The 20812-nt window shown below is 49.1% G+C and overlaps 2 protein-coding genes across 6 annotated transcripts in view; one reads left to right on the top strand and one right to left on the bottom strand.

The window, feature by feature from the left end:
- Positions 1-13099, top strand: part of BOC (BOC cell adhesion associated, oncogene regulated) — a 122345-nt gene extending 109246 nt beyond the window's left edge. For 4 of the 5 annotated variants that reach the window (XM_055126548.1, XM_055126547.1, XM_055126545.1 and 1 more), the window contains 11 exons: positions 2486-2648; positions 3022-3132; positions 3567-3773; positions 4093-4274; positions 5354-5459; positions 5835-5957; positions 8923-9144; positions 9993-10228; positions 10563-10639; positions 11245-11435; positions 12367-13099. In XM_055126548.1, the coding sequence (XP_054982523.1) occupies positions 2486-2648; positions 3022-3132; positions 3567-3773; positions 4093-4274; positions 5354-5459; positions 5835-5957; positions 8923-9144; positions 9993-10228; positions 10563-10639; positions 11245-11435; positions 12367-12551 (1803 nt within the window). In that variant the 3' untranslated portion in view covers positions 12552-13099. The remainder of the gene's footprint in view (positions 1-2485; positions 2649-3021; positions 3133-3566; positions 3774-4092; positions 4275-5353; positions 5460-5834; positions 5958-8922; positions 9145-9992; positions 10229-10562; positions 10640-11244; positions 11436-12366) is intronic. The other variant, XM_055126549.1, reaches the window with a different exon arrangement.
- Positions 13100-14231: 1132 nt separating this feature from the next.
- The window catches only part of CFAP44 (cilia and flagella associated protein 44), a 121790-nt gene continuing 115209 nt past the window's right edge, over positions 14232-20812 (bottom strand). Inside the window, exons 35-37 of the mRNA XM_055124508.1 lie at positions 20027-20187; positions 18882-19016; positions 14232-15360 (exon numbers count right to left, since the gene is read on the bottom strand). Of these exons, the coding sequence (XP_054980483.1) occupies positions 15190-15360; positions 18882-19016; positions 20027-20187 (467 nt within the window). The 3' untranslated portion in view covers positions 14232-15189. The remainder of the gene's footprint in view (positions 15361-18881; positions 19017-20026; positions 20188-20812) is intronic.

Raw genomic sequence — 20812 nt, 5'->3', positions numbered from 1 at the left:
CTAAAGCAGAGCCTGGAACCCAGCCCAAGACACAGGCCGGGTCCCTCTAAGCCTCAGTGCCCCTCACGTTCTGTTCCCCAGCCCCCGTGACATGCTCCTCACTCAGGAGTCTCTGGTCTGCACAGATTTGCAGAGACCCCGTGTGGAAAGAGAGACCCAAGGTGCCTCCTAGGCGAGACCTCGAGGGGGGCTGGGGAAGCAGCTTCTTGTTGCCCCTCCGCCTGGTGACCTTCCCATAGATGGTCACAATGGGGCGTCCGGGCATGGGGAATGAGTTTCTAACAGAAAGTGGCATTGTTCAGCCCAGGCTATGGGACACGGTCAGTCCCAGTTCTTATTTCCCCAAGTAACTGGACACCTCTGTCTGCGGGTTGGAGACAGGGATCAGGTCAGGCCAAACACTCATGGTGCCCAGGAGACAAGAGCCAGCAGGAGAGCAAGAATAATATTTTTCAGGCCAATAGGTGGCCGTGAAACTGCCCCAGCAAGAGACAGGCTGGCAAAGGCCATGCGTGGTGATCCGGAAATGCCAGGCCGGGGCCACATCCAGCCCCTCGGTGTGTGTGTGACAGTGACTAATCACCATCCAGTTCGTATTCTGGAACCCAGTGGCAGTGTGAGGGCCAGGCAGGAAAGAGAGGGGGCGTCAGAGAAGTGGCAGCGTGGCAGCCCCTCACTCGGAGCTGACCACCCCCCCCCCCGACACTGCCATGGCAGAAATTCAGTCTCGAAAGCAGCTCCCTTCTTGAGAGACTAGCGCGCTTTTTCAAAGAGCGCCTCTCTCTCTCTCTCTCTCTCTCTCTCTCTCTCTCTCTCTCTCTCTCTCTCTCTCTCTCTCTCTCTCTCTCACACACACACACACACACACACACACAAAGGGCTTTGATAACGAAAAGCAGTATTGGGGTTGGGATTGTTTTTTCACACACATTCTATCTGGAGGCTGGGAATCAGCCAGCCCACTCTCGCTTTTTCACACGTGGGAAGTCAGTCTCGCTTCCTGGTGCATCTGCAAAGCCTGAGCTACTGTGTTTGGGTTTCCCGCACCATTGGGGATTTGCAGTTTGTAAAAACTTCTCCTCTTGGAAGAAATCCTGGAAGGCTGACACTAATGAGCACCGACCCTCCCTGTCCCTTGAATGGTAGGTTTTGTTCTCAGTTGGAATCTTCTGCGTGGGGAGAGGCACTGTCCCTCCCAGCTGCACGTGGCTCCAGCAAGCCGGAGCTCAGGGGCTGACAGGAGCGGAAGGGTGAGCTGGCCACGTGTGGCCGTTGCAGCTTCTGTTCGGCCCTAAAAGATGGGGGTGTGCGGTAGGGGAGCAGAGACGAAGCAACTTCTGGGCATTGCCTGTTGGGGAACCCGCAGCCGCTTCCTTTTGCTCCTTTAAAGAGTTACACACCCCGAGGCATTTAACCGTGTTATGCAGTTTTGAGGCTCTTTTATCGAGGACTCAGAAAAAAGTCCCCAGGGGCTGGAGCAATAGTACAGTGGGTAGGGCGTTTGCCTTGCACGCGGCCGACCCGGGTTCAATTCCCAGCACCCCATATGGTCCCCTGAGCACCACCAGGGGTAATTCCTGAGTGCAGAGCCAGGAGTAACCCCTGTGCATCACCGGGTGTGACCCAAAAAGAAAAAAAAAAAAGAAAAAGAAAAAAGTCCCCAAAGGGTGGAAATGGCAGAAATCTTGAGGTGAAGATATGAAGCCGGGGAGGAGCCCGACCTGGGGTGGTGGGGGCTGCTTGGGGCCGGGTTCCATGCTGATTTGTAGAGTACTCTGCAATTTTTGCTTTTCTTCAGAGTTAAAGGAACTTCCTGGGGGTATCTCAGCTGTGAAGAGACCCAGAGAGCACCAGAACCCTGGCCTTTCTGTCTGCCTGACTCTTGTTTACTTTTCTGCCCCCTCTCTGGAACGGAGTCCTGCGTTTTTTCACTTGCCCGTGGTGTGGCCTCTGGCAAATGACTCACCTCCCGAGCCTTACTTTCCTCTTGTGTGAAGCAGAAACATGTGAACACCTGTGCGGAGAAAGTTTCCCAGTCCCTGCCTGGAGATGTCTCCCGTCCTCCTCCAGGGAATCCACTGTGGCCGTCACTCCCCTCAGCATCTCGTTAGACGGGAATGAAAAGGAGTGTTTGGTTGAAACAGAGCCCAGGAGAGAGTGTGTGTTCCGTGTGGAGATTTGGGGAAATACGCAGAGAGGCCTTGGGAGAAATCCTCAGCGGCCAACACTCAGGCCACTTAGCCCCCGCCACTGCCCCCCTACCCTGAGATTTCCTCTGGGGACCATTTGGGGGGTCCGGAAGCCTGGTTTTCTCATCCCAGCTAAGACCGCTGGCCGCAGGGTGGCAGGATCAGTGCTCTGAGTGCGCCCGCTCCCCAGCCTGGCCTGACCCCCTGACCCGCGGCCTCATTCTGTCCTCCTTGGCAACCACAGCCCTCTGGGGGCTCCTGGCTCAGCCCCATCCTCATGCCAGCCCCTTCTCCAGCAGGTGACAAACTCCTCTGAAGACTGGACCGTCTCTGGCATTCCTGCCGGCCAGCACCGCCTGACCCTCACCAGACTCGACCCTGGGAGCTTGTACGAAGTGGAGATGGCCGCTTACAACTGCGCGGGCGAAGGCCAGACAGCCATGGTCACCTTCCGAACAGGTGGGGGCTCCAGTGCTGGTCCCAGCTTGGGGTTGCCGTGCTCTAGTGGAAACCCTCCCAGCCTCCCAGCCCTCCCCGGTCCCCCGCCTTGGAATGATTTTCCTTTCTTTTCCCACTTCCCTTGGCTTGTGTGCCCAGGACACGATCCCCTCTCTGCTGGGAGAGTCACCACTAACTGGCATCCCTGCACCCCCGTGACCCCCTCCCACTGCTGCAGGGATCACACACGCCGTTCTGCCAGCCTTGCGAGTCAGACTGCACTGCCGGCTGCCCCTGTCCCTTGTGACCCTTTGCTCGGTGCAGGCCGAAGGGACCCAGCTTAGAGATCTAATGCATGCGTCCTGCTCTGCTCTCGCCACGTGTTTCCATGCAGGACGGCGACCCAAACCCGAAATCCTGGCCAGCAAGGAGCAGCAGATTCAGAGGGACGACCCCGGCACCGGCCTGCAGAGCAGCAGCCAGCCAGAGCACGGCCGCCTCTCCCGTAAGCCCCCAACCAGGACCACCGCCCCCAGCCCCCGTGCCGCGTGTGGGCCCAGGGAGTCTGGCATGCGTGGCGCCCGGACTCTCTCGGATGGTCCCTCGGCATCTCCCCTGATGATCCGCAACGAGGAAACGCAGTTCAGGGCCATTGAAGTGAAGCACTGTAGAGTCCGACCCTGGGCTGGCTGACAGCAGGGGTGGAGAGAGCCGGGCAGGGCTGTGGGAAAGCCACACAGCCTGGGCCACCGCTCTCTGGCACCTCAAGGGTGGCATAGTCAGGGCTGCTCTTGCAACCTCTTGGGACAGTGACTTGGGGGGAGGCAGCCACAAAGGTGACAGGTGGGAGGAGCAGCCTCTCGGAATAGAGCAGAGCCAGTGACCACCCAGCCATGGTCTCACTGTGTCCCACGCTCTCTCCCCACCGCCTCCCTCCAGCCCCAGAAGCTCCGGACAGGCCCACCATCTCCATGGCCTCTGAGACATCCGTCTACGTGACCTGGATTCCCCGGGGCAACGGCGGCTTCCCCATCCAGTCCTTCCGTGTGGAGTACAAGAAGCTGAAGAAAGTGGGAGACTGGATCCTGGCCACCAGCGCCATCCCGCCCTCGCTGCTTTCTGTGGAGATCACGGGCCTGGAGAAAGGTAGGGGCCTCCGGCGGCCCCACCGAGGGCGATGGGTGTTTTGCAGACTCCTCGATTCTCGAGTCGCTGCCATCATGCTCACGGGCAGGTTCTGGGAGCCTCAGTGCCCCCAGTGTCGTCCTCCTTCCTTTCCTCCCTCGATGGTCCTGTGAGGCTCCTGTCGGAGGCGGGTGGGAGTTGTTGTGAGTTCTCTGGAGACTTGACTTGTGGGGAGGGCGGCCCAGAAGATCCCTCGAGGTCAGGGGCCTGAGTGGACATTGAGGGGGGCGGGGAATCGCCTGGTTCCTGACTCGGGGGTTCAGGAAGTGTCTCTCACCAGGCACCTCCTACAAGTTCCGGGTCCGAGCTCTGAACATGCTGGGAGAGAGTGAGCCCAGTGCGCCCTCGCGGCCGTACGTGGTGTCGGGCTACAGCAGCCGAGTGTACGAGAGGCCAGTCGCAGGCCCTTACATCACCTTCACCGACGCCGTCAACGACACCACCATCATGCTCAAGTGGATGGTAAGCGGGTCTGCAGAGTCCCGTGGGGAGCCAGCGCAGGAGCCAGTCATTCCTCTGCCTCAACATCCCTCAGAATGTTCCCCAGGGAACACCATGCCTCCTGTGTACCTGCACCTGGGGCCAGAGAAACTCACCCTCACATTAGCCGGGGGCTTTCAGAGGACTGTCTTTGGAGAAGTGGTAGTTTGGTTTCTTGTCCTTTGAAACATGGGGCCTCTGAGCTCTGTAGCACCTGAGCTACGTACTCTAGTTTCCAATCTCTACAGCATCTGAGCTAGATATTCTAGTGAACTAAGTACTCTAATTACTCTAGTGAGTAGTGAGTAGTCTTTACAAAGATACCATCTGAAATTTCTGCCAGAGACCCCCAGTGAATTTTATTTTGTTCATTTGTATTTTTATGTTGACACCATTGGTTTGCAATATTATGGAATGTCAGGTGTTAAGCTTCTCTGTGTGTGAAATTGTCACCTACCATCTGGGTCCCAGAGACCTCCTACCACCAAAAAGACCCCTCTGCATCCTCCTACTCCCCCCATCCCCTTTTTCTCTAGCAACTGTCAAGTTGACACTGATTCTAGCAGTTAGTTTTGTTGTCTTTTTGCCAGATCATTTGCTTTAGTAAATCAGGCCACATATGAGTGGAACCTTTAGATAACTTGTTCACTTCCTTATTTCATTTATTATAACCACCTCAGGCTCCATCCATGCTGTCTCAAAAGACATAGTTTTATATTTTTAAAGTTACAGTGTAGTATTCCATTTTCAGAGCAGTATTTCACCGCTTCCTTAGCCAACCATTTTTGGTGCATTTAGGTTGAGCCCAGGTTTGGGTTATTGATTTTTGAGAATTGTAACTTAAGCTTATTATTATTATTATTATTATTATTATTATTATTATTATTTGGCATGAACTCAGGGCCTCATTTGTGAGGCATGTTTCTCTACTACTAAACCACATCTACAGCCCTTCAGTGAGTTATAAACTCATGGCGGGGTAAGGTTTCCATGAACCCCTGTTTCTCTTCACCTGATTTCTCTGCTCTGGTGTCAACTCGCTTTTCCTCCATTCCTTGCAGTATATCCCAGCGAGTAACAACAACACTCCCATCCACGGCTTTTACATCTATTACCGACCGACAGACAGTGACAATGATAGCGACTACAAGAAAGATATGGTGGAAGGTGAGATCACTTGCATGTGGACAGTTTGCTGCACTGGTGAGAGGGCACTTGATGTTGACCCTGGTTGTCCTGCGTCATTTACTCATTCACAACACACTTGGGGCTATCAGTTCATCAACCCATGCAAGTACTTCAGTTCATGGTGAAGGAACAACAGGAGTTGGGGGGAGGTATCCAGAAAATTACTCCCAAGTTTCCTAACCCTGACACACACACACACACACACACACACACACACACACACATACACACACACAAACACATACACACACACACACACACACACACACACACACACGGGCCTGTGATGTGGGGACAGGCATACCAGATACATACTCCTCCATGCCCCACTCTTCCTCTCTCTTTCTCTCTCAGGAGATAGATATTGGCACTCCATTAGTCACTTGCAGCCAGAGACCTCCTACGACATTAAAATGCAGTGCTTCAATGAAGGGGGCGAGAGCGAATTCAGCAACGTGATGATCTGTGAAACCAAAGGTCAGTCTCGAGGGGCTCTCTGCTCTCTTCCCGCTATTTCCCGTCTGCACGAGCCAAGTTACTTTTCTGTGTGTGGCTTCCTCTCCCAGGATATCCCTTATTTTCCAAATGAGGAAAACTTTTGTCATGTGTAACCCTTTCATTCACCTGTCTGGGCCTCATCTATACATATGAGTCACTCCCATCATAAAGACTTTGGGATGCTTAGGAACAAACCCATTCTTCAGCGGGACATTTGCTATAAGCCCTTGATCCCTGTGATGATACTTGATACTATCACCGGCTGGTTCATTTAACAGCAGCCCATGAGACTGCAGAGAAACTGAGTACAAGGAAATTGTGTTGCTACCCATTCGTGGTAACGTATGCTTCGGGCCAGATTCATCTAAGTATCAAACCAGACTCTCTTCACTAAAACATGTTAAACCTATTCACATAAGTTATTATTTGTCTGCTGGTCCAGTGCCTAGATCACTGTTCTTTTCATTTTGCAAATACTCAAAGACTATAGTCAGGAGGAGGTCACAGAGGAATAGGAATGGAGACGTAGTGGGGAAAAGTTTTTCTGTCATTGGCAACAGTAGTTTTAGCAGTTTTCAGCCATTGGCAAGTGTTACTCACCGTCTCCACTGTGCACTTCCTGCCCTCTTCTGTCACACAGAGTGGAGTGAGTGGCAAGTGTATGCACAGCTCTAAAACCTGTAACAGAGGGCAAGAAATAGAGGCTTCGCCAAGGCTGCAAAAGGCTTCGAAATAGGAAGTGGCTCTGGAGGGGGGCAGAGTGGGGGGTAACCTTTCTTGTGCCAAGAGCCATTTGGATGTCTGTAACATCATTGGCAAGCTCTACAAAACAGACTGGCGGTGATCAATCGACAAACAACTCCTGTGTCTGTCCCATCGTGTGCCACTTGATTCCACAGGCTTTATATGGCCAGATGCTCCCCACCCTGCTCTCGGGTGTAAGGAACTTTGGAAATATGATGGAGGAAACTGGAAGAGACCCAGGACATGCAGGGTGTTGCCCACCCATCCCCCTGGGAGCTAAGAGATAGAGGGCCATTGCTGTTTTGTCGAGATAGGACATTGGTGACAACTCAAGAGTAGGCTGGGGGGTTGGGGAGTCAAGCAGAGAGGAGAGGGGTGGGTTTTAGTTTCCCTGAAGCAGGGAGGGCAGAACCAGGGGCCACGGGTATATGTCAGCGTAGGAGTCATCCCTGAGCGTCATGCGTCAGTCATACACAGGCTATACCGCCCTGAGTCGAAGGGGAGAGGCCCCGCAGGGAACGAGCTTCCTTATGTTAGGAATATGGGGAGTATTCCATGTTCAGGAGAATGACCACCTGCAGGCCAGCTAGGTCAAACCTTCTGAGACCCTGGGATGCAGGGTCCCTGTATCCGCCCTCCCAGACTCCTGCTGGGCAGGCTTGGGGTCAGCTATGGACTGACCGTCATCACAGTGCACGTTGAAGTCACGGGAACAGAGGATATGACACACAGAGAGTGCGTAGACTTGGAGGGAGCTGGGAGAAGGCAGACAAGAGCACAAAGCATCTGCCATGGTCTCAAGGGGGTGGGAAACCTAGGGCAAGGAGGGGGTTGTGTCAGCAGGTAACAATGTCAGATTCACCTATGACAGCAGAGGCCAGAGAGGTGTTTGTGTTCTTTGAAGTGGTGTTTCATGAGTATGTTTGTCCTGGGGAGGATGGGGTCACTCTAAACATCTATCCTGTCCCCCTGCACCAGTAGTTATAGTAGTAGCAATACTAGTCATAGTTTACGTGATACTTCTCTGTATCACTATATCACTGTCATCCTGTTGTTCATCGATTTGCTCGAGCAGGCACCAGTAAAGTTTCCATTTGTCCTAGCCCTGAGATTTTAGCAACCTCTCTTTACTCATCGTTTTCAATGGTGCCACATTAGAGGCTCTTTCAGGGTCAGGAGAATGAGACCCATCACTGTTACTATTTTTGGCATATCGAATATGCCACAGGGAGCTTGCCAGGCTCTGCTCTGCGGGCAGGATACTCTCAGTAGCTTGCTGGGTTCTCCGAGAGGGAGAGCTAGACAATAAGAGGTTGCTCCCAAGAGTTTTGTTTTATAGTCTCTGGATCTTGGCCATTGATAGGATTATACGGCACTAGGGGCAGTTTCTGGGTGTGACTGCCTAGCTACTGGAAAATGGGGGGTCTGGGTGGAGGAGGCCCAGTCCCAATCCGAGCAGGCTTAGTGATCTCAGCCCCGGGTCCTGCACACCTGGTTCCTCTGCTCAAGGCCACTCTCCACACGCTCGGACGAGCCTCACGCATGAAGGAACTGGCAGAGGAAACTTGTAATATCCTTTAAAACATATATGAGCTAACCTAATCGGGGAGGTAAATAAGATTTCACTGGGATAAGGAGAGAAAATATAACTTCAGTGTTCTTATTTTAAGTTTTGATTTATATGCAACAAACTATATCACTACAGTTTTGATATGCCTGCTTAATTGCTACTTTCACAAACAGCTGAGGACACTATAACTTAACGTGGTACTTCACATCTCCAAATCATATCCAGAAATAGCAGCTTCCTGGGCAAATTCTTCCATCCCCATTTCTTCTGTTGGTTTTATGTATTTTTATATATATTTTCTTCCCAAAGTTCCGACCAGTCCTGCCCAGAATTCCCAGACTGATTCTTGTACTTGGCTCACAGATATCTCAGGTTACAGGTTATATTGTGGAAATGGAAGGTCCACTTTGCATCAGTACCAAATTTCACATTCGGTGCTAAATATCATGCCTCACCGAAAAGTCTTTCTCCCCATATCTGTGAACTCACAGAGAGAGAGAGAGAGAGAGAGAGAGAGAGAGAGAGAGAGAGAGAGAGAGAGAGAGAGAGAGAAATATACACACGCACAATTTATTGTGAAGGAAATGCCAGAGAAACAGATGCTGCAGTGAGTTTTCTCTGTCATTCCAGCTCGGAAGTTTTCTGGCCAGCCTGGCCGGCTCCCGCCCCCCACTCTGGTGCCGCCTCAGCCGCCACCCCCTGAAACCATGGAGCGTCCGGTGGGTCCTGGGGCCATGGTGGCCCGCTCCAGCGACCTGCCCTATCTGATTGTCGGGGTCGTCCTGGGCTCCATCGTCCTCATCATCGTCGCCTTCATCCCCTTCTGCCTGTGGAGGGCCTGGTCGAAGCAGAGTGAGTGAACAGCCCGTTTGGGTGGGGCCGCCAGAGGAGATGGGAGCCACCTGGGCGCTAACAGGCCGTGTTCCCGTCACAGTCCTGGGAACTCATGCTCCTGGGGACCACCGGGGGTAGGAAGAATCTCGGAGACTCCGAGCAGACCCGGGCAGGTGGAGAAGTCCTGTGTGTTGTCCTCTCCGCGTTTCAGGGCGCTCAGTTGTTGCCTGGCTCCAGGCATTTTTGACATCTGAAGCTGCTTTAAAGCACATTCATGCTTTCAACTTCACTTGTCTCTCGTCTGGGTTTGTGCTGGCCTTGGACTTAACCCCAGTCAAGGCTGAGCTGATTGTCCTCTGCTGATCTCAAGTGGCCACACCTCTGATCACCTTGCACAACGCAATATTATTCCTTCCCATCCCTTACTGCCTTTTCTCCAAAAATTTTCCTCCTCTATTTCCTTACCCTTATCCTTGCCAGTATTTTTTTTTTAAAGATCAGTCTGACTGGAAGATCGGCGTGGGGTGGAGAGAGCACAGCGAGGAGGGCACTTTTCTTGCTGTGTGCAGTAGACCTAGGTTCGATCCCTGACATCCTCTATGGCCCCCCAAGCGCTGCCGGGAGTGAGCTCTGAGTTCAGAGCCAAGAGAAAGCCCTGAGCACCACCAGGCGTGGTTCCCGCCCAGAAAGAAAAAAAATAGGATGAGTGCCAGGAAGGTTTTCTGGATGTATGTTTCTCATCCCTGGGCCATTTCACCTTCCTGCCTCAGTGGGACACTCAGTGGTCGGCAGTATTTTGGGATTCATGTGGGACTTGTCTAAGCAGCCCCAGGCCTCACTGACCCCACCTTCCCCCCGTCTTCCAGAACATACAGCAGACTTGGGTTTTCCCCGAAGCGCTTTGCTAACCTCCTCCTGTCAGTACACGATGGTACCACTGGGCGGTCTCCCAGGCCACCGAGCTAGTGGACAGCCCTACGTCAGCAGCACTAATGGACGCGCCTGTGCCAATGGGATGCATGTGAACAGGGGCTGTCCTGCAGCGGCCCGGGGCTACCCAGGCTTGAAGCCTCAGCCGCACTGCCCCGGGGAGCTCCAGCAGGTAACTGTGTGTGTATGTGTGTGTGTGTGTGTGTGTGTGTGGAGGGGGGGTTCCTGGGGGAGGAAGGGAATGGTGCCCTTCTCCTTTCTAATCCTCACTCCTGGCCCGGCAGGTAACAGGGTCCTGCGAGCCCGGGAGCCTAGCCAGGTGTGTGTGTGTGTGTGTGTGTGTGTGTGTGTGTGTGTGTGTGTGTGTGTGTGTGTGTGTGTGTGTGTGTGTGTGTGAGTGAATGGGGCCCTTCTTCTTTCTAATGCTCACTCCTGGCCCAGGCTTCCTTTAGGCAGACACAGCTTATCCCGGTGGTCACCTCATGCCTTCCTTTTCTTTCCCTCAGCGGGAGGACAGCGGCAGCCTTCTGAGACAGACTGTCCTTAGCAAAGGCTATGACCCCCACTGCCACCAGATTCCCAGGTAACCAGTCCTCATCCCAGAGCTCGCCTATCCATCTCCTCAAACCCAGCATCAGTCCCTGGGCGGCGACTGGTGGTGCTTTGCTCAGGGGCCCACATCCGACATCCTGGTCCAGGGACTCTCAGGCTAACGGCTATTTGCGGCCATCAGGCCAGCTCTGTTCCATGCCGTGGATGAGCCTCCCAGACTCCATTTCTCACCTGGCAGCCAGAGGGGCACAGATGTTTTACCCACTGGCCACCACACTCTGGACCCTGTGTCCTCTCATATGCTCAGTGCTCGCCTGAAATCAAATGGACATGGGTTAGAATTGTCCATAGAAACGGTGCACTGATCCTTTTTGTGGGGGGGTTGGGACCACACCCAGCGATGCTCAGGAGTTACTCCTGGCTCTGTGCTTAGGAATTACTCCTGAGGGGGTACTCGGGGGACCGAGTGCGATGCCGGGATAGAACCCAGTTCGGCTGCGTGCAAGGTCAACCCCCTCCCGGCTGTACTGTTTGTTACTCCGGGCCTGCTGTGGTGCTCTTGACATTGAGCGGCAGGGCACAGGGGAGACAGCTGGAAGCTCCTCACCACTGCCTCACCTGCTCTCGTGCATGCAGGGGGCAGAAACCTGGCGCTGAGGAGGACACGTGCTTGTACCCGCTGCCCGGGAGCTCCACGCACCAGCCATTGCAGCCCTGCCAGGACCACCATCCCCCAGAGCAGCCTGCTGTCGCCAGCCATCCTGCAAGGAGGAGTGTGCCCCCCAATACTGGGCTGGACACCACGTGGGACCCCCTTTTCCACCCAGGTGTGTGCCCAGGGCAGGCCACTGACCAGGCTGGGGGCCACAGGAAGTGGGAACTCAGTCCCAGGCCTGGCTTCACCTCGGGGTTTCCACAGAGGATATGGAAGCGGTGGGCAGCGGGCCACCCCCTTCCCCGGTGAGGGCCCACCGGGCCTGTGGCGGCCACTGCAGACCAGAACCACTCCAACATGTGTCCGCAAGGCTAGGGAAAAGGACCCCTTTTTAGTCTCTGTATTTCAAGGTCAATCGCAAATCCCTCCGGGTTCTCGTAATCCAAGAGACGTTCTCTAATCACTCCCAAATACCTCACTCTGTTGGGTCTTGTCTCTTAATTAAGGACTGAGGTTGCATCAGTCAGTCAGAAACCAGCTCTGGGAAACATCAGCACCCAGGCTGGGCCTCCGCAGAGTGCTCTCCAGGGGGCTCCGTGCACCCCTGGCCCCATCACAGCCTTCTCTTGGGCCAGTCTCTTGGAAACCGGTGGGTTCTGGGTCAGGGCACGGGGTGGACAGACCTTCGCCCGCATGGCGCAAAGGTCAGCCGAGACAGAGATGTTGGACAGTGACTCCGGGAGGTGAGCTGCTAAGGAGACGAGAGGCATCTCGGGGATGTGGAGTCATTAAACTGGACTCCCCGACCGTGTGGAGAAGGAGAGGGCGGGAGTGTGTCCTGGCCACAAGTCACACCCACAGAGCCTACATGCAAGGACAAGCAGGGCTCTCCTGCACCCCTCTGGGCACAGCCAGGCCCCCCGAGTTGCCGTCACCTCACAGTGTAGGTGGGACGTGGCTAGCAAGTGGCCCTTGCTGAGACCCAAGATAGCACGAATGTCCCCGCCGCCTCCCCCCCGTCCCAGCCGGAAGTGACCCTTCAGCCCCACGGGAAGGCCTTCTGCCCGTCTGTGTCTAACGTTTCCTGCTTCTCTCCTCCTCAGGGCCGCCGTGCTGCCTGGGCCTGGTACCCGTGGAAGAGGTGGACAGCCCTGATTCCTGCCACGTGGGCGGAGACTGGTGTCCCCAGCACTCCGTGGGGACCTACGTTGGCCACGAACTCGGGGTGCGGCTCTCCCCGAGCCCCCCGCTGCGCGTGTCTTTTGAAACGCCGCCTCCCACAATTTAGGGCAGGAGCTGGTATCCCAGAAAGACTCTAGATTGTTATTTTAAAGAGGAAGCAGAAAAATTGGTATTTATTTTTCTATAATAGCCATATTTATATATTTATGCACTTGTAAATAAATGTATATGTGTTTTATATAAATATATATATATTATAACTCTGGAGAGATGGAAGGGGTCTGACCCATGGAGGGTAGGGGAGGGTGAACAAGCCCCGGGAGAATCGGAGGCAGCTGGGAGAGGGGAAGGACAGACTGGGGGGCGGCAGGAGGCCCCCGGGGAAGCCGAACAAAGGAAGAGGCCCAGAGCCAGTGCTGGCGCCGACCCCATGGGAGCAGCTCCGGCCACGCGTGCCAGGCCAGAGACACACGTGCAGTTGGCGGATCTGGTGCTACAGGGACTGTTTTCCAAAGGTGCCCACGAGGACAGACTACCATGTATACTATAAGCATTATAAGTACTATTAAAGCATTAACAAACTTTCCAGAATCAATAATCTGTGGCAACATATCTCTGTAAAAACAAACACTGTAACTTCTAAATAAATGTTTAGTCTCCATCTTAGTCATGCCTGAGTCAGTGCTCGCCACAGAAGGGTTCAGTCTTTGGGGAGTCACAGGGAACACCCACGGGTGAGGTGTTCTGGTCACTGAGACATGAGGTATGGAAAAGGGAATGCTTCTGTCTTTGTACGTGTTCCGTGTCAGCCGTGTCCCAATTAGTGCTTTTGCTCTTTAGCCAGTAAGATGAAGTGGGTGCTAGGCAAGAGGAGCCGATTCCCACCCTGACGTTACTGACTGAACTTGAGGTGACGTTTTGGTCGTATCAAAGGAATGAAACTCTCCCTCTTCCCCTAGATACGTGAAAGACACAAACTTCTCCAAAAATACCGTTTCAAAGTGCTATGCATACACACGAACACGTGCCAGCCGATAAAATTCACTTCCCTCCTTTCTGGAGGTACACAGCACTGCCACAGAAGTTGAGTCACAAATTGTTTTTAAATCAACATTTGTTTCAATCATCCAACCACAAGATCAACCTTCCTATGGGAAACTAGATGACGACAGAAGCTTGTAATGAATGCACCAACACACACTTCTGAAATCTAGAAAATGAATACCAAAAACTCAAAGTTTTGAGTTACAGATCAAATGCCACGCTGTGGTCAGCTGCTGGCTAACCCTGATAAGCTGTTTGAATCAACTGTGGAGAACTGGGGAGTGACAATCAGGATGTGTGCGCCCTCTGCTGGCGGAAAGAAGCACAGCCCCTAAAACCACCAAACTGTAAAAAGAACTCTAAAAGCATGACTTAAAACAGTTTCACATAGTTTATGAAATAAAATTAAATATTCCAAGTAACATGTAAATGGAAAATAGGAGAGGAGAAACAGGGAGAGGGGAAAGAAGAGATGTGACTTCAGATATGTCTGGCGTTCAGAAGCTGCTGTTACGCCCAAGAGCCGAGCGGGACACACTTCACTAACCCATTAGATTTAAATATTTCTTTTTTTCTCTTTCTCTTCGATATTTAAAAATAGTTGTCGAGGTGATTTTGATAAATACCACGTAAGGAATATGAAAATCCTTCCCACTCCCAGCCAATAAGAATTGAAAACAATGAGAGGTTTCGGCTCTCAAAGGAAACCGCCTCCTTCCTCTGGCTCTGCAGAGTACTGAGTGGAAAGTGCTGAGCTCTTCGAGGTCATGCTCCGGTGGGTGCAGCTCTGATTTCCAGAGGCTGCTCATGCCAAGCTCAGATGCAAGCTCCAAGGAGAGTTCAGGGTTAGGCATGAGCAGAAGTGCGTGTGTGTTTAGTGTGCTAGTGTTGTCTCTATGTGGCGGAAGTCTACTTTTCATTAGTGGCCTGTACCCAAAATAGCAAGTGGAACACACCGAGTGGAACGTGAAAGAAAATAGGACTCCAAGAACCGTGGAAATGTGAAATCCGTGGTCAGACCTTCAGAGCAAAGCCTCTTTCATAGATCATTTTGCAAAACCCACTCTGCTGGTTCCACCCAGAATGGAGGCATTTGCTAGCGCTGGTTGATTCATAAGGCAGGTTCTTTATTGCTTTCTGCTCCTTCAGAATTTTATTTACCTGTGTTTCCTGAAGTCTAATGTCAGAATTCTAAAGTGCACTTCTTATTCTAACATCTTTATTGGAAAATTAGTTTGTCTTTTTTCTTGTGTCCTCGAAAAACATAATAACATCAAAGTTGACTTTCCCAGGAAAAAGGGAAGTTTTCTCATGGATTGCTGAATGATGGTTTTCCCCTGGCCAAGGGACCAAGAACTGCAGATAACCCAAAGCAAGTTTTCCGAAATTGAGATACATTATATGTTCTTTCTTGCACTTTTGAGATGCAGCCTTCTAAGACTGAGTATTAAGTCCATTTGGTTCCAAATCTAAAATAGTTCAACTCCATGACAGGTATTAGGCCTTGTAGTCAGTGCTCAGATAACTAAACAGAAAAATTGAGACTACCTGAATTGACTGGCTTTTTATGTATTTAGATAAGTTTGCTCTAAAATTAAGACATAAGTGACAGAGAAGCAAAACTTTGCTGACTTGTATGTCAGACATTCTGAATGGATTTGAAAAGGAAAAAGAATGTGTCAAAGTCCCAATGGCTGCCTCTACTTCTGTGGTGGAGCGCGAATGGGGGGAAGGATGAGACCGCCTTTCCGACGTAACTGAGCAATCTCTTTCTTTAAGGCCGAAATCCTTTCTGCCTGGAATTTGATCAACAGTTTGGTCTTCTCTCTTGCCACAATGTCTGCTTTCCTCGGCCCCTGGAAGGCGTTGCCCTGTTGAGAGAAAACATCGCCCTCTGCTTTAAGCATCATTTGGAACATAAAAACTTCCTTACAGCTGTATCAGGAGCATCTGTGTGTCCTCAATCCCAACAGACCCTGCTTCTTATTTTAAGAGGTTTTCAATTACTAAACTAAAATCCCATTATTAGAAATGTCACTTTGGGTTAATAAATAAGATGGGGGGAAAAAGGATAAAATCCCCTAGAGATGGGGAAAAACACCAACCATCAGCCAGTCATACCTGGGAGGAGGACTGAATCTTCATTAGAATCACAAAATATGAGGTATATTCTTTTTTTCTTTTTACATACCACCTGGAGAGCCTGGCAAGCTACTGAGAGTATCTCGCACACAGCAGAGCCTGGCAAGCTACCCCTGGCATATTTGATATGCCAAAAACAGTAACGATAGATCTCATGCCCCTGACCCTGAAAGAAGCCTCCAATCACTGGGAAAAACAAGTAAGGATAGGCTGCTAAAATCTCAAGGCTGAGCGTAATAGAGACATTACTGGTCCCACTTGAGTAAATCAATGAACAACGGGATCACAGTGATACAGTGATTCTTTTTTTCACTGGGTCCATGTTTTGTTTATCCAAAAGAGACATTACCTAATTTCCTTTTTTAAAAAAATATTTTACAACCTTTCTTAACATCTTTCCTTGTCCAGTCAACTCCTCATATCACTTTCTTTGCCTCATCAACCTGCTTTTCAGCTTAATGTGCTATCGGAAAGCACTGTTGCATCACTAATTATCAGACTGAACCATTTGCAACTCCTCTTTGAACCCTTACCCTAAATAAGAGGCGGTTCCATACTGTTTGACTTAAATGCTTATTTGATAGTTACGTCTTGCTAGATAGTTGTGTCTTACTCTACTGACCCAAGATCTGCCTTAGAGCTGCCCAACTACATGCTCAGCACCGGAGATTAATGTTTTATTTTATTTTGGCTTTTTTGGGTCATACCCAGCCATGCACAGGGGTTACTTCTGGCTCTGCACTCAGGAATTACTCCTGGTGGTGCTCAGGGGACCATATGGGATGCTGGGAATCAAACCCGGGTTGGCCGTGTGCAAAGCAAACACCGTATCCACTATAGTGTCATTCAGGCCCCACATGTTTAAGGAAGAAATAGAACAGTGTCCTCGTCACCACTCATCCAGGTGCTTTAAATAATCTATCTTTCAACCCACATAGCAACTCTGAACTAGATGCTTTTCCAGTTTTACCAACCCAGACAGACTTAGAGATTTTTCGACTGGACCAAGTCACTATGTCTAGAGCGGGTTAGGATGATCTTTCTGGGACCTGTGTCCATATGACCAATTATCCCCTGGCTTCAGATGGCAGAGATGGTAGCAATAGTCACCATCTAAATCTTCTGCCTCTGCTCTCTTGCCTACCTTGATTTGAGAGACTGTGAAGACTAAGCACTAACCTTACCCAGTTCTGCTTCCAGTGAGAATTGGCCATGTAGATGGAAGCAGGAAGCTTTTGCTTTAATGACGGACATAAGCCAGAAGAAGCTTTTGCTTAATACAAGGGACCATAGAGGCTATCATGGATGTAACATTGAGAGCCATGTCCCGCAGTCATTTTATACCTGCAGACTGGCACCTATCTACATACAGTCCCTGGACTGGCAATTATACTCCTGTGACAGACCAGTGGCTTTCAATCTTTCTATACACAGGGGCCAGCAGTTGAAGATCACTGACATAGAGCAATAGCAGTCAGTGTGTGACCTGTAGGGGACCTCAAAACTCACTGAGAATCAAAGAGTCATCAAACTCAGTCATGTCCTCCAGGCTTCAAAGTGAGTACAAAGGCACATTTTCGAACAAATTGCTCTTTCTGGTGTTTTGATTATCTATAGCTGAACGTAGCCATTCATGCCTACTCACCCCAGCTTGTCACTTTGAATCACTTTAATTTTTCCCTACTTCTCACAATAACTAATCAAATTTGGATCATTCTTACTTTGCAAAGCCTTCACATCTGTTTTTTTTTTTCTTATCTATATGCCAACTCATGTGTAGACTGGTGTACAATTCATGGCAGTGGAGCCAACTTTGGAGACAGGCAGCCCTGGGCTTAAAGAACAGCTCCCTGTGTGTGAGAGCCTTGGGAACCCGAGCAGGTTACTCTTCTGGTTTGGGGAAAGAAGTGTTTATATTAAAGATAATTTTGTGTACTGAGACACATTCATTTACTCTCCTATTCAGCTGATCGCCTACTTCCAACTCTCCAATTTATCCTGACTTCAGATGAAGTAACAAAACTAATCAAATCAACAAGGTTTACTGACTTATTCTCTAAAAATATCAAACACTGTGCCTTTACCCTTCAAATATGTTTTAGTGGATAAAAGTCTTCCTCTATATAGTCCTCCTCATAACTTTATTATCAATCTCCCAAATTCTCTCGCCGTTTCTTTTGAACTTTTGTTGAAGCCAGTGGTTTCCTACCATGCATCAGAAAAAAGCTCCTTGAGAGTTTAGTGAGGCTTGCTGGGTCCCCTTCCCTCAGAACTGATTTAGTGGATCTTGAGTATAGCTCAGGAAATTCTGCATTTCTAATCTATTCCCCAGGTGATGCTGGCTGATGCCTTTCTTCAGAGAACCAGTTTGAGAGCCACTGGCTTAAGACATTTCTAAGGAGCTGACAGACACTATTGTATGATTGTGACATATCGTTTAAAGCAGGATTTCTTAAAATTTTTCCATGTAAGACCTCTTTTTGCTTAAGAAATATAACATGAGTGAATGTTGCAACAAACACCTCAGATTCATGAGGTGCTTGATTTTGAATTAATTTTTTAATTTCCTGTGTTCAGAAACTTTTGCTGTTGCCAAAATGTTTGCAACCTTCACATTCAATAATTCAGTAATTGTGGGTTTTATCCCACAGTTTAAGAAGTGATGGTTTAGAATATGACAATTACTGTGATACATCCACTCCCCACTGCCAGATATGTGTTCGCAAAAGCATAGCTTGAATCGGTGAATATTTTCTACCATAATTTTTGTACTATTTTACAATGTTATACCAAGTAAATAGAAAAGTTGAAAACCATCAAAAATTATTAAAGTAATATAAGATCATCCCAGCGGTACTTCAAAAAAAAACAAAAAAATAAAATAATATAAGATCTCACAATTTAAGATGCCCACTTCAGGCCAAATGAAATAAACAGGAAAGTGGATATTTGGCACCAAATGCAGGAGTTACATTAGAATCACTATATATGCCTAAGGAATATTACCTTTTACCTCTCCATGACTAAATTAAGCCCAAGACACATACAGAAAAGCTACTCCCTTAGGCTTGTTGCAATGTGATATCTATCAACCCAGTGTCTTTGGAGACCCAGGTGAGCCATAAAGGACTCCAAATCAAGGTTTGTTCCAATTCCAGCTCTTAATAGCCCTGTGGACAGCTACCTGAAGTACCTGAATTTATAGAGTTTCTGCAATTCTTAAAAATGGGCCAGAAGGGAAGGAATATACCTGCTGGTTCTGTAGTGTATTCAGCCGAGAATCAAGCTCCTTCTTCTCAACACCTAACTCAATCATCTGATGAAGCTTTTTGGTGTGTTCTTGTGTCTTCATCATCACTTCATGTCGCACTTGAGCAATCTTTTCCTACCAGAGAGAAAGATGCAAAATGAATTAATAGGAAAGCAGAGAGAAAGGAATGTTCAGATTTGATTTAAACCATCAACAAAACGCTATGCATATAGAAAAAACACACACAGAAGTCAACGCAGAACTAAACTAAGTGAGGTATGATTAAAGGTTAAGAAAACTCATTGTGCTCAAGGATAAAAGTTAGTAAAAATAAAAGTAAAAAAAAATTAGTAAAAAATGTTAGTAAAAATAGCATAGGTTACCACCCTATTGTGGAGGAATGTAACTTGTATGCAGCCTGAATGCTAGTATTTATTACCTGAAAAGGGGAATGGTAACATGCTGAAGAATTCCATATATTTCAGCTTTCTCCCTAATATTTGCCCAGAATTCTCAAAATATTTAGTCATTCATCTAATAGATCATTCCTCTTCTCTTTGTCCTCTCATTCCACCAACAAATTAGGTTGCATATATTTCTAGCATTCACTGGTTAGGACACCCCCCCTTATTATGAACACTTAAATAATTAAGATTCTTTAGAGTGCAATGGTAAGACAAGATGGAAAGTAGAAGAGGCTCTTAGTGCTAACTGATAAAGAAAACGAGAAATACTATGAGCATATAGAACCTTTGTAAAGCTTTGATCTTGGAGTCAGACTGAAACTGATTCAGCACTGCAATATATATACATATATGTATAAATACAAATATGTATGTATTCATATATATGTCATCATCATTCATTGAACAAATGAATGATGAGATAGTTCATTCAAGAAGTAGGCAAACATTACCTACTACTAGTACAAAGCACTTATACACTACCACCATATTTACACCCAGAGCTGATGTTTTCACCTCACAACAGACAAGTCTCTCCAACTAAGTGAATACTAAGAAAGCTCAGGCAGGCTTAAAATCCAGAGGGAGCTAATGCTTTGCCAGTACTTCTCCCCAGCTCTACTGAATTTCATACCTTCATGCAAATTCAACCAAGTTGATTACATGCTTTCTCATCCCTACCTCCCACTGCCTCAATTCCTTTGCATTTGAGAGCTCCTTTCGAAGTTTTTTGATCTTCAGTTCTTCAAGTGTTGTATTCACAGAGAGTGTCTGAAGGGCTTCCAGGTTTACCACACGGCCAAACTTGCTGATCATTAGGTTACGCACTGTTTCTTCCATTTCTGAAAGACAGCGTCAGGTGGTGAAAAGATGCCCATTGTCCTTAAAGTAATACCAGTGAAATAAAACTCCTAACATTTTATTCCAGGAGGTGGAAGACTTTCCTTACAAGATTTCTGCTGTGACTGTTAGCCTACTACTCTTCTCACTGAAAAGGATTCTTCCTGCATTCATCTATATTCTACTTTTGTATCAAACACTCATCACTTCCAGATGGTTTATACTCTGTTCTGCTCTTCCGGAGAGTGTTTGCAGTTCCCGTTTGGATTCTTGACACTTGAGTTTCATTTTTAATTATCACTGATCCCTACAATATCTGACGTTACGAACAGAATCCTGGACACCCTGTACGGTCCCCTGAGCCCACCAGGAGTGATCCCTGAATGCACAGCACTTGCCAAGTATGGTCCCCAAACAAAACAAAACAAAACAAAAAACACAGAGCAGGCATGTAACAGAGGTTCCACCTTATGCCCAAATAAAGTTGCAATGGTTTACAGAGCCCTAATGGTCTGCCCTGCCTGTCTCTTCCCTATTTATTTCTCCCACATTCACCCCATCTCTCTCCTCACTGAACGCCAGGCATGCCCTAAAGGTTTCCAATTCCAGTGTCACTCAGGGAGTAGC

This window comes from Sorex araneus, chromosome 2 (genome assembly GCF_027595985.1).
Source record: "Sorex araneus isolate mSorAra2 chromosome 2, mSorAra2.pri, whole genome shotgun sequence".
In the NCBI taxonomy this organism is placed as follows: Eukaryota; Metazoa; Chordata; class Mammalia; order Eulipotyphla; family Soricidae; genus Sorex; species Sorex araneus.
Note: the sequence above shows the minus strand (reverse complement) of the source record. Positions and strands in the feature narration are given on the sequence as shown.